This window comes from Rhea pennata, chromosome 18 (assembly GCF_028389875.1).
Source record: "Rhea pennata isolate bPtePen1 chromosome 18, bPtePen1.pri, whole genome shotgun sequence".
In the NCBI taxonomy this organism is placed as follows: domain Eukaryota; kingdom Metazoa; phylum Chordata; class Aves; order Rheiformes; family Rheidae; genus Rhea; species Rhea pennata.
Window position 1 is genome coordinate 170120 of NC_084680.1, and position 13153 is coordinate 183272.

Below are 13153 nucleotides of genomic sequence, written 5' to 3' on the forward strand. Positions count from 1 at the left end.
AACAGACTGCGCCAGGGCTGGGAAGAAACGACCCGTCTCCCTGCTTCCACGTGTCAGGGCAGGGGAGAAAGAGCAGAAAGACTCAGCAGCAGCCAGCGGAGGCAGCTCCAGTTTCCTCCTCTGTCAGACTTTGCTGCTATGTCCCAGCCAGGTGCTGCGGGTGAGTCAGCACGAGGTGTTGTATTTCCTGGAACTGGTGTGAGAACTGGGTAAACTTTAATGCTGCAGCTAAGTGTATCCATGCTGGGAACCCCGGATCACGTGCGCCTATCTGCATCCAGGCAGGGAAAAGCAACTCCCTGTTTGTCAGGCCTAGGCGGCCCTAAAACGAGGGTTGTCCCAGGAGCTGACAGCTCTAGCAGAGGGACGGTGGGACAGACGGAACTGAGGGGCAATGCAGAGCACTGAAATCTGCTGCAAGCAGATCCCTGTCCCGGCCTTTAGAGAGCCACTGCAGCTTCACAGACCACTTTGTGCCAGTGTTTTATGCTCAGCTGGAGCTGCGCACGGTCGAGGCGCAGGCGGGAAGTTCCCACAGCTCGACGGCTTGGGGTAAGGGTGAACGAGCCCCGCAGTTACGCTCCTGACAGCGAGCGATAACAGCACCAACGGTCTCTGCAGCTGTATCCACTCGTCAACGGATAACAAAATACAACATAACATAATACAGTATAAATTGTTGCTCGTCCCTCTCCCCTGCTCCCTTTCCCTAAGGACCACCCATCCAGCACTTCCAGCAGCGACCGACACGGTTCTGTCGCAGTAACCGAGTCTGTCGCACTGATTTCAAAACCCCCGGGGGAAGGAGGCGGCTGTGCTGGAGGCCACACTGGCCTTCTACAAACACCAGGAAGAGACATTGCTTCCTACTACGCCCAGCCTTCACTAGCTCCAGAGGGAAAAACCAGCATCTGTTTTCTCGTGGCCTAGACTACAATACGGCAGAGCACAGTCATTATTTCGGCGAAACTGAATTACTGAGGACTTTCCTCTTTTTCTTCCACACAACAAGCTCGGTGACCCCTAACTGCAAACAACCCAAGTTTCACAGCTTGACTCTGTGGATGCAGACCTCACTATGCCAGCATAAAACAACCTCTTTCAGCTTAGCCTATGGCATGGCAGAAAATGTTTAAGGTTTTTTCAAAAAAATCACAAGTGCTTTTATATTAAAATGAAGGTGCTCAGTTAGCAGAACTCAACAGCGCAGGTACAGCAGCTTGCCATTGCGGTATAATCCAACCGGCAGTATTTTCCTATCGCGACAATAACACAGAAATTGTTCTGATCATTCTGGCTACCTGGTTTGGCAAGGGACGGACTACGTATTTTCACCCAGGCTGTTCAGGGAAAGGAGTGTGAAGTGCGGAGACATTTTTCAAAGGCTTTAGGAAACTCCTCCACTGCTTTTCTAGCAGGACTCCTATCCACTATTGCTCAGGGCACGGACAAGTTAGTCTTGCTTCTGCTTTTCCCTCTGCAGGTGCCGAGAACATCACCTGCTACGTGCCAGAAGGTCTACGCGGCTTGAAAATGCCCGCAGTGGAGGCACAGCTCCAGCTGGACTGCCTGATCCAACTGCACAAGCAGGACTACATCTTTCTGTGTCTCGTTGGCTTCTGTATATTCTCAGCTGGCACTGTGGCAGCCTGGCTGGCTGGCATCTGTGCAGTGATAGATGAACTCCACACTGCAAAAGGGGAGGAGGATGAAGAGGAAGACACAACCACTTAGAACGGGCCCTGGAGAAGCTTCTGAATGCCTGTCCCGAGACCTGAAACCAGGTCCTTCCTGTCCAATTTTGCAAATTGAGCGTCCCCCTCCAGAAGTGATTTTTGTGAACCAAAATAAAACTACAGGAGAACAAAGTCCCTGTGTTACAGTTTTGCTCACTCTGCGGCCTCCACATTTATTCTTCCACCGGGGCGCAGGACATCATTGGCAAAATAGCGAGTGGCCACTAGAACTGTGGACAGTGCCTATCTGCCAACCAGGAGCATTAGCACTCCTCCTGTACCATATGACACCCGCTGAAAAGCAGGATCAGCATGGGGCCTACCACGTCCCACAAACAGGCTTGAGGAATTGTCCCATGCACAGGAAAGGCCCCAGAACTGTGCTGTAGCCAGGGAGTTTACCTTTACCAAGGTCTTTGGGCCACAAAACCCAGCAGAGCTTGCTGGGACCAGCCCCGAGAGCTCACTGGTGCCCCAAAGAATCTGAGAATCTTCTGCTGTGCAAAGGCAGGTATATGAGCCAAGAGATTAAAAACAGGGTTGTCAAGTCAGGATCTTATATTTACATCTAGGCTCTAAAGCAGGGTGCTCCTGTCACCAGAAGCCCAGGGCTCCAGTTGGTGAGCAGTAGTGGGGGCCAAAGGCTGCTGGAAACCAGGTCACCTGTTTCCAAGCCTTAATGCAAGCACAAGAGTTTAAGTTTAAGCTCTGAGTTTCTGAAAAGCTTCCATGTGCCCCCCCCACCCTTAAACCTGGGCAGCTCAATAAGAAAGAAACAAATTTTCTCCCCAGAGAAACTATAAAGAAGAAGCATCCACATGTCGCAGTTAAATGCAGAGACTGACACTTTGGGGGAAAAATAATCTGGCATTTTTGTAACTGTTGAAAAAAAAGACGCCCCTCGGTTGGATCCAAAAATCAATTTAATGGCCTAAATGAGGATTTTGACCAGTCGCTAAAATTCCAGAGGCGTCTAATTCCTGTAGCAGGTACTTCTCGGATTCTCCTGAGCGCCCCACGAGCCCCTTGCAGGCCAGCGAGGGGCAATGCCAACACCTGCCCTGCGCAGACGAGCACCCAGATCCTTCATGCGCCACAACTGGCATCAGCAGGTAGGTTTGGTCCCGACCCTAAGGACTGCTCGGAGCGGGCCTCAATCATGCTGGATTAGCACGGGCTGAAGCTTTTTGCTCATTTAGGGCTTTCAGGAACCTGGGATCCCACCGGGTCCTGTTTTCTTCCTTTCTTACACCAGCAACGGTGAAAAGATGCCATCTGTCCTCCTGCAGTGGGACCCCGCTACACCGCCACTGGTTTAGGAACATTTTGCATGTTTGTCCCCTTACAGACCTAGAAAATCCTCCTGAATTTTAAGGTTTGTATCATATATCGCTGAAGCTGGAATCTTTTAACATAAAACGTATTGCCTACACATTATCAAAGTATTCTTGGAAATGACTTGTGTTTTGATACCAAAGTGTATATACAGACCAGAATAAAGGGAGGGGCAAATAAAATCCTGTCATTTGCCTAACACTGCCATTTGCCTAGGGAGGTATCTGCTTGCATGAAAACACACAGCAACTCCACGTGCCAGACGCTGGCTTCTTCGTCCGACACCAGCTGGATCTGGTGAAATATAAGGGAAAAGCATGATAAAATTCCATTAAGCATGCTAAACAGGCTATCTTATAACCATTACAGTGTGACCTGTCTGCAGACTGTGAATCAAAAGTGAAATTACCAAGAAGTGATCTTGCCTCTAATCCATAGGCCCCAAATAGGCAAGAGTGGACGCAGAGGCGCAGTCTAACGGGCGACAGACGTGTGTTTGGGCACGCGTATACCAGAGAAGTCTGTAAAGGCTAAAAAAAAAAAAAAAAAAAATCACCAGTTAGTTGCAGTAAAGCTTCTGTGGGAAAAGCAAAGCTGAAACAGTTTTTAAAAAGCTAAAAATCATCTCCTGAACTATCACGTTACCGAGCTCCAAGACTAACCTGATCTTAAAGGCAGAAAGATGATCAATTAGCTGAACTGGAATTTAAACTATAGCCTATATCAAGGTACACTCACCAATTTTCGGGTCCTCTCTGCAATATCTGACTTTTTTTGTGAGATCACTTCTTGCAAAGCTGTCTAACAAAAAAAGAAACAAAGCAACAAACTTACAACATGAACATCTTTTCAACTGCTACCTCCTTTACTCTTCCAGCTTAGATCTGTCAACAGAACAGACAATTGCCCTAGTGTGGGTTAAGACTCTTTCAGGGGAAGAGCTACCTTATACTAAGCTAATCTCCCAGATGCAAGCCACAGTTAAGGTCGTACACCTCACTGCTATTTAAATCTCACTGATAGTTTCTCTGGAATGCCACAACTAGCAGATAAAATAGCAGTCTGTAGAAACTTAAAATATAGGGAAGGAAAACATTGTTGAAAAGCCACTGGGAGCATCGAGGAGGCAGGCAGCCGTAGGTGACTTGGAGTAGGGGTGACAGATGGCACTAACTTCGGAAGGTTCTCTCCATCAGCGTGGGCAGGCAGCGCAGAAAACAAGAACACAGCCCATAGCTCCCAAGAGCCAAAACAGCTACCTCTGTACTACGCAGTGCTATCAGCACCCTTCTCTGTACTACCACGCCAAAGCCTTTTCGGCATGCTTGCATGTCTCACTTGCCATCCCAGCTCCATCCCAACCAGCAAATACTGGTGCCATTTTACTTCCTCTATTCTCATCAGCCCTTGTGGTTTGTTACACACACCCAATCTTCCTTGCCAGAGGTCATGTTTTTACTTTGAGAAGGCCTACATTAATACACCAGGTCTCCAGTAATAACAAGGTGAAACATGGTTAACATTAAAAGCAGACAGACGGCTTACAGTAGCACCTCCGAAAAAAATACTAACCAGATTTTCATTTCTCTGAAGTGACAGAAAAGGTTACCTGTGAGACCTAGAAGAAAGCTGCCCTTGCTGGAAAGTAGCACTCTTCCCTACCAACACCACCTTGGCTTATTTTTTTTTCTTTCTTTCTTTCTTTTTTTTTTTTTTTTTTTTTTTTAAGAGTCTTTCCTTGGGTAACCCTTCTTAGGCCTCAGTCTATTTCCCAACATAGTTCACCCTCAGTTCTGAGTAAACCCTTCATATTCTGTTCCTTTCAACAAGAAAAGAGGTGCCTCTCCATTCACCACAACAATGTATTTCAAAAGAAAAGACCCTAGCTCTGATTCCAAGCATGTTTCACATCACTTATGGGTAAACAAAGAGGTAAGGGGAGGGATTAAAAAGAATGTGGTGTTGTAATACCTTTTTTGTCTTAAATCAGAAAAGTCCTCTTTATCCTTCACAAAAGTAGGGGAAGGGGACAAAACAAACAAAACCAACACAAAAATAAGGAACACCTGTGATCAGAAGCTACAGCAGCATTCCAGAGAAAGGGGTAGAGAGATCATACCGTTTTCCGACGACAGTCGTGGTTTAGCAGTTGCTGCAATTCCTGAATGTCATCAGACAGCTGCCTGAACTCTGCTTGCTCTTCTACAGGAACAGTGCTAAGCAAACGTAAATAAATAAATAACACAACCACACACTGAGATATTGACAGTTTCAGCATTATTAGTGAAATCGATAGATTAGTGAGGCTAGAACAACCACTCCAGAAAGAATTCATCCTTAAGAGCTTAGACGATCAAAATGATGGTTTCAAATTAAAGATCCACCACAGTCTCTGAGCTACAAAATACAGTTTTCCTCTCACAGCAACCAGGCACTCCCAAAGTCTTATTCTTTGCTCACAACAGCTCTTCTGGCCTCTCACCAGACAAGCCCCTCCTCTAACAGGGCACAACCCAGCAGAAACTGCTTTATGCTTCCGGGCTTGCTTCCCAAAGAGGCTAAACAGCAAAGTCAAGTGCCAGTGGAGAAGCTGAGTCTGCCCAGACTAAGCTAAACAGGCTTGGAGGAAAGCTCAAAAATATTACTTCGCTTTGAGAACCAAGCTACAAAGCATGGAGGTGCACATGCTGAGAACGTGTGATGGGGTAAGGGAGAGAAGGTGGACAGTTTGAAAGAAAACTCTCCTAGGAAAGCAAGATATGTTTCACTGCCAGGAAACAAAGCTAACTACTGTCTCAACTTACTGCCTCTACACCGTCTGCCCTTCACAGCAAGCTAGTCCCACACACACCAAAGCCCACACCCGTTACTCAAAGCAAGTACTTTTCTTCTAGTCCAAGAGGAACTACCACCTCAGCTGTCACAGACAAGCAGAAGGGAGGTAGAGGGGCCAAACTTCTGAGCACCGGTTGGGCTGTCCACTATCTACACCAGGTGCAGAGAAGCCTGTTGTTCTCGGTCTGCTCTATCAAACCACAAAGCTCAACTAGTAAGTTCCCAGTTGCACACCCCACACATGCACTGGGAACAGGAGAGCTAGCCAAGAAGGTTAGTGCAACTCAGCTCCTACTCCTTATACTCACTTCAGCTTCTCCAGCTTCACTGCTGCCTCTTGATTTGCTGTCTCCAGCTGTTGCAGTTACTCCACAGCTCATTTCTGCAAGTTAATTACGTGGAGATGTTTTTATTCTAGGGGAACACGGTTTACATTTTGGGTTCTCTCTGAGCTCTGCTAATCACGTATTTCACTTGAAACACACCATCTCTAAACCCACAGGAAAACCCCAGCGTGTTTCTAAAACATGCAATTAAGAAGTACAACCTCTATGTTCTCAAACTGAGGTTAACATTCCTTATGTTTTAGCAAGCATCAGGAGTAACACAGCCCCGAATCTTACATAGTTCGCCTGTAAATCCAAGTAGACTCCACAGCGTGATTCTCGGAAATGTATAAAGTTGAGAATGCCACTCAAGAAGCAAGCTGTCCTCTTTGCTTCTGAAATTAGAATTGCAAGTCATCACTGTTTTGGTCTCCATGCATATTGCAATCACTTAGGAAAAGGTGGGCCAAGCATAATTCACAGAGGAGGCAAGGGATCGCAGAAACAGGGCTTGTCTTCCTCTGCCCCCCCAGCAGGAACATCAGTAACGGGCAACACTCTCACAAGCTAAGACAGACCCAGAAGTGAAAGCGTTCTTCCCAACAGCCTGTCCTAAGCTGTGCGGCACAGCAGAATCGCCACAGCTGGGAACCGTGGAGACGGAAGAGCAGCTTTCACCATCTAACCGCTCCCTGCGGAGGTATTTGCCTAAGGACTCCAGAGAGAACTCCACAGAGTTCAGGCTACTTTCCACGGCCACGTATTCCCACACCATTTCAAGAGTGCCACAGCTTGATGGACAAACTACTAGCAGTCGAGTGCCAAGCGGGCAGGAAAGCAGTCTGCCTGTCAAGTGCCACCACCCCAATCCCCCTACACTCCCACACAGGACAGACAGCATCACAAGCACTTGCTTACTTGGACTTAGAACATCAGCAATCTCAAAGTCATTAACACGGCACACCGGGAGAAAGCGCTCCCTGCAAGGAAGCAAAACATAGATCTATCTGCAGTCACCATTGCAGTTTTTGTGCTATAGACGCTCACTCAAAAGAGATTTTCTCCTCTTACCCCAGAGCCCAGGTGCAGTAAGCACGCAACAACAACAAGTCCTCTCAGGAGACTAACACAGTACGATCGCCTGCACAGATTAGTGTTTAACGCTCCCATCCCTGCAGCAAAGGTATCTCGAATTCGGGGGGCAAGTTCACCTAACAAGGGCTTCAAACCCCCTTTTGGGTATGATGATGATGAACTGGCCATTCGCGGTACCCCCAGGCGCTCCAACCCGCCCTTTCACTCCCCCACCCTCTAAATCAAGTCACTAACGCAGCCTCCTAGTCCTCACAGTAAAGGTAACGCATCGATTTAGACAAAAGACAGCTGCCAAGGTTTTTCTTTTCTATTACAACCTTGCTGCCTCTTGCTCGCCTGCAAATTTCATTTTGCTCCAAACCAGAGAGCACAGAGAGCGCTGCAGCCACCACCAGCTCACAGGTGCTCAAAAAAAAAAAAAAAAAAAAAAAACAACCCGCCCCCAACCCCACCCCCCCCATTCCCTCTGAACTGAAGCCTTGGAAGAAGTAACAACCAAACGGATACAAACTTGTGTACTTACATGTGAATAAACAAGTTACAAACAGGGAGAAAGCCTTCAAATATTTGGGGATACACGATGTCAATGTTGACAGGCATCTAAAGAGGAAAGAGAGCAGAGTGAATACGCAGGCACAGCAGACTTCCAGAAAAACAGGCAGGTTTTCTCCACAACAGAACATCACTCAGACAGACTGAAGACACACCTGATGGTCTCTGCACCCCTGGGGAACACAAGCTGCTAAGGCTCCATCTGCGGGACATGCATCTTCTCTCTAGTAAATTCCAAGCATGAAACACCCTCCCCTCCAGAAACACACACAAAAAGGGAGGGAGGGAGGGAGGGAGGAGTACAGAGGGAGAGAGGAAGGAAAGAAAACCTCCACATAGTCACTGCCAAGTAACAGAAACTCACCCTGGAGAGACACGTCCTAGGATTTGTCCAGAGGCTGCAAAACAAGGCCGTTGGAAAAATGCTCCCCGGACAGTGCCACCCAGAAGCCAGAACTGCTCCCTAAGCCTGCACATTTCAGCTTAAAAACCTCTCCCTCTCAGGGCAAGGAAACGCAGCCGACCCTAAGGAGACAGCGCGCTGCGGCCACGTCAGGCGCCCCGCACGCAGGCCGCCTCTCGCGGCGGAGCTCAGGCCCGAGTCGCACAAACACGAACCCCTTGGCAAGAGGAGCTGCTTGGCTCCCCCCACAACACCACGAGTCCCAGCTCTTCCTCTGCTACCTTTTGGCCAGCGAGCTGACTCACAGCTCTGCTCAACGGACGCCGAAGGCTGCCCTCGCTTCTGCCAGCAGACTGCCTCGAGCACCGCTCTGGGCTGGTCGCGCCGTAAGAGGACGACGACAATCAACGTGACAGCGCACGAACAGCTGAGCTGCCACGAGCACGTGCTATCCACAAACGCCCCGAGACTACCATTTCCCACGGGCTTCCAGGAATAACTTCCCGCGTGGCGGAGGCACAAGACGCGCTTGGCCTCACCTCAGCACGGCATCCGTTTGCCGAGGCCACCGGCCACAGCCGCCCTCGGACGCTGCGCGGCAAACGCACGGCTGCAGTGGGCCACGCTCCGCAGGCAGCGTTCACTGCCCTTCTCCACGGCCCCTCTGAGCTGGCACCCTCCTCCCACCGGGGCCAAAGGCAGAGGCCCGGACAGGACAGGAAGCGAGGAGGAACCCTCACCCCACCCCACCCCCTAGAAGAAACCAGCCCCAAAAAACAAACCCATCAAAACAAAGATTTTTTTTTATTTAAGAAAAAAGAGCAACTCGGATGCAGCACACTCAAAGCCCACTCTTTTGAGAAGCGCCTTGACCTGAACCAAACTCCCAGAAAACAGGCAGAATCTTCTTTGATTCTCAGGTGCAGTCAGCCGTGCCACAGCAACTGTCCGCACACACATCATACTCCTGCTTCAAAGAGGTCTCTAGCAAAGGACCTACTGCAAGGACTATGCCGCAATACTGCACTCGCATCCCTGCCTACACACACACAGCAGCCGCTTCCCTGGACACGCACACAGCAAATCCCCACGCTGCACAGTGCCTCCAATGCTCTGGGCTTTCTGCAGCACAGGCAGGATTTCCAAGCTCCTCCTCACTCTGTCAGCACGTGGAAAACCGTACCTTCCTGGCGGCATCCTCCTGACCTCACGTCACGCAAAGGAGAGCAATGCTTCAACATTTCATCTCTACGGCCAACATTTATTATCTGCCCCACGTGTTCCGCTGCACGCGAGCCAGGACATTGCACACGAACCACGAAGAAATGCTCTGGGCGGATCCCGTACACCTTCTGCAGGCTTCTCATGAAAATCACGTGCAAGACTTCAGGCTGCGAAAGCAAAGACACAAACCAGCGTGTCACCCGCACCGCGCAGGGCTCCCGGGCCGCCCGGAAAAGCAGCCCCGCCGCTACCGCCCCGAGGCGAGGGAGCCGCGCGGCACCGCTCCGCCGCGCTCCGCAACACGAGCGGCGGCACCGCGCGCTCTGGCAGCTGCGGGGCACCGGCCCCCCCCGCCCGCCCGCGCCGCGGGGGGCCAAAGCCCGCGCGTCGCCTCAGCGCCCTCCCCGCCCTGCCCCGCCGCACCTTCGGGCCGGGGAACAGGTCGCCCTTGGCCAGGCTGCGGGCTTCGCAGCCGGCCCGGACGCGGCCGCGGAGGCAGGTAGCGATGTCGGCGGGGCTGCAGCGCCGGAACGTCAGCACCTCCACGGCGGCGCCGCCAACCGCCGCCGCCAACCGCCGCCGCCCTTTGAACCCGGCGCCGGCCCCGCCCCGCCCAGTCGTCACTTCCTCCACGCCCGGACCAATCCCCGCGCTCCGCCCCGCCCCCGCAGCCAATCAGCGGCAGCCGTGCGCGGCGGGACCGCCCCCCGGCCCCGGCCCCCTCCACGCGCTGCGAGGTCCCGGCAGCAGGAGGAGCAGCGCGCCTGCCCGGCGATCCCGGGCTCTCCAGCCACCTGCTTCTCCAGCCTGGAGAGCGCTCCTGCACGCTCCGGGCACTGGGGAGGCACGCAGTGAGCCCCAGGGAGCAGCTCCGCGCGGTGGGATTCAACTCCGCACCCTGGCACGCGTCCCACCCCGCTTCTCCTCACCCGTCTCTCCCCCTTCTGTGCTCCTCCTGGAGAACCTCCAGGGGAGTTCCCATCGCTCTTCTTTTCACCCACTCATCTTTTGGCAACAAGTCTCCGGGGAAAGGCTCCCGTGACCCTGGCCCAAAGGATCTCCGGTGGCCCCCCGACACCGCACCGTGCCCAGCGGCAGCATTACCTCATCTGGAGAAAGAGCGCCGTGAAGAGCGTGCCTGGAAGCTCCCGGTCCAGGTCGGGCTTCTCCAGCTCCGTGCACTGCAGAGGGAAATAAATGAATGAGTGAATAAAGCCGACTCGCAGAGGCTCTCTCCGCAGAGATCTCCTCTCCCAGGGAGCCGGGGCAGCACCTACCGACGTCGACAGAGAGGGGCAGATTTCCCAGGCTGAGGTGCAGACGGGACAGGGCCTGGGCCAGTTCTGCCACGGTTAACGCCCCTCCTCCTCCAAAGGGCTCGACGCCGGAGCTAAGCTGGACGGCCGCGCGCCCGCCCGCTCTCCAGCCGCTCTTCCTGGCGGCCCAGCTCCTAGCAGCACTGCACATATTCCAGGTAGGACGCGAGGATCTAGAAAGGTCCAGACAGCAGAATGCACAAGACTGGATCTCGCCAGGGTGACTCTCGGGCCTAGAGGGCCACAAACCCCACCGCCACTTTTGCTCTTCTCTTTCACTCGCACGCCTCCCACAGCCACAGCCTGCCCAAGGGTGACAGTCACGACACAAATCCAATGAGAGGAGCAGCCCAGAAGAACAGCAAGCCCCGTCTCCTGGGAGCTCGCAGAGAGAAGTCCCGGGACGGGGACATCCCCGTCCTGTTTGGCCTCTCCTTGCCGGGGCAGACCCTGCGGCTGCTCTTGCCGGGCCAGGGGAAAGGAGCCATGTCGGACGCGCAGCCGCCTGCTGCGGCTGCTGCGGCGCGGAGAAGGCACTCACGTGACTCGCGTCCTCGGACTCCTCGGCCGCGTTGACCCTCATGAGCGCTGCGAGGAGCGAGAGCCTCCGGCCGCTGGAAGTGTTCTCCAGGCTGAAGAGCTGCCGCAGCAAGGAAAGGCAGCGGCTCTGCTGGAACAGCCAGGGCAGCCTCTCCGTCCTGCCACGCAAGAGAAACTGCTGAGCCGCAGCCGCGAGCCGCGCGGGGCCGAGTCCGGCAGGGCCGGGGAGGCGCGGGGCCCATGAGGCGGCTGGGGCGGGCAGGGCTGCAGGGGCGGATGCAGGAGCACCGAGAAGCACCCCGGGGAAAGGTGACTGCTCGCAAGGACGCGACGGCACTACAGCCCGCGCCGCCCAGCAAAGCCGGGCACCGGCAGCAGAAGGGGTGCTGTGCGGCAGGCTGGCACCCGGCTGCGAGCCCTGAGCTCCCTCCTCCTCGCCCCTCGCCTCCGCTTCCCCCCGGGCCCACCGCCTGCTCCCTCCTGCACACTCCCTTTCCCTCTGCAGCCTGTGCTCCCCGCTAACACCCCTCTGCTCTCACCCGTGCCGTCCCCCTCGAGACGACACAGCCCGCCTCCCCCGACAGCAGCCCCCAGCGCCTTGCGCAGCGTCGCCCTCACCAGGACCTGACTCTAGCCCTAAGCCTAGGCAGCTGGTGGCCGAGGGGCTCAGCACCAGCAAGGAAAGGGCTCTTTCTGCCCTTCTCTTCCCCCTGAGCTCCTTACCCCGCCTCTGCGGGAGGGCAGGAGCCTCTGCTCTTCTGGTGAGAGGCGTGCGCCGACTGCTCCAGCAGGAGCTGAAAGAAGGCGGCAGCCGAGGTGCCCGGGAATTTCCGGCCCAGCAGGCTCAGCGCCTTCCTGAGGGTCGTCTTGGCCAGATCCACGCGTCCCACGTTGTAGCACACCTGCCCAGGAGAAGGCTTCTTCAGGCGGTGCCCGAGGGCTCCGACTGAGCTCCCACCACATTTCCCGACCCTGCCCGACGTGAGGCCGAGGGCCTCGACCGGCTGGGGCCGGAGGACGCGGCGGTCGCAGGCAGGGCTGCTCACTGCGGCCGGGCCTCAAAGTGCCAGAGGTGTCCCCCCCGCCGCCCCCGCCGGCTGCCCCACGCCACCGCGGCATCCCGCTCCTCCCGCCCCGAGAGCCCTCGCGGCCGCCCTGCCGCTTTACCTCCCCTTGCAGGCTCAGGAAGGTGGCTTCTTCAAAGCAGGCCGGCACCGGGGCTTTCTGAGCCGCCGAGCTCCTCAGGGCCTCTGCTTTGCGCAGGCTCGTGAAGGCCTTGGAGCAAGCGCACGGAGAGCGGGTGAGCGGCGCTGCGGAGCCCGCCTCCAGCCCCAGCACTCCCACCCGCCTGCACAGCTCCCCGCGGAGGCCGTGCCCCTGCCCCTGCCGATGCCACCCCAGCGCACGCCGCGGGCACGAGCGCTCCTCCGCACCGCCTCCCTGCTGGGGCGCCTCGCACGAAGGTCCCGCTCCCCTGCCCCGCGGCTCTTGCCCCGGGACAGGCAAGCAGGAAGAAAACCCCGGCTCCGACCCCAGCCCTTCGCCCCCAAGGGCCCACAGAGGCCGGTCCTAGTGCAGGGGGGAAATGGGCTTGCCCTGGGCAAGGCCACCGAGAGGCCTCCACGTGCAGCGGCCTCTGGCACGCAGGACAACTCACCAGGTAGTTGTCGGAGACGTGCAAGCAGGCAGCCGCGCTCTCCAGCAGGTAGTAGAGGGCTCTGGAATCGTTGCCCATTGCCGTGTGGTGGTGAGCCAGGGGCACGAGCACCAGCTCCACGACGGCCTTGCACT

The 13153-nt window shown here is 54.7% G+C and overlaps 1 protein-coding gene across 1 annotated transcript; it reads right to left on the reverse strand.

Moving 5' to 3' along the window:
- Positions 1-3630: 3630 nt before the first annotated feature.
- On the reverse strand, positions 3631-10090 carry LOC134148785 (kinetochore protein Nuf2-like). The gene is given in 8 exon segments (XM_062591282.1): positions 3631-3648; positions 3810-3872; positions 5191-5287; positions 6215-6288; positions 6530-6627; positions 7151-7212; positions 7851-7927; positions 9930-10090. Coding segments are annotated over 7 exon segments (489 nt in total). The 5' UTR covers positions 9930-10090.
- Between the last annotated feature and the right edge of the window lie 3063 nt (positions 10091-13153).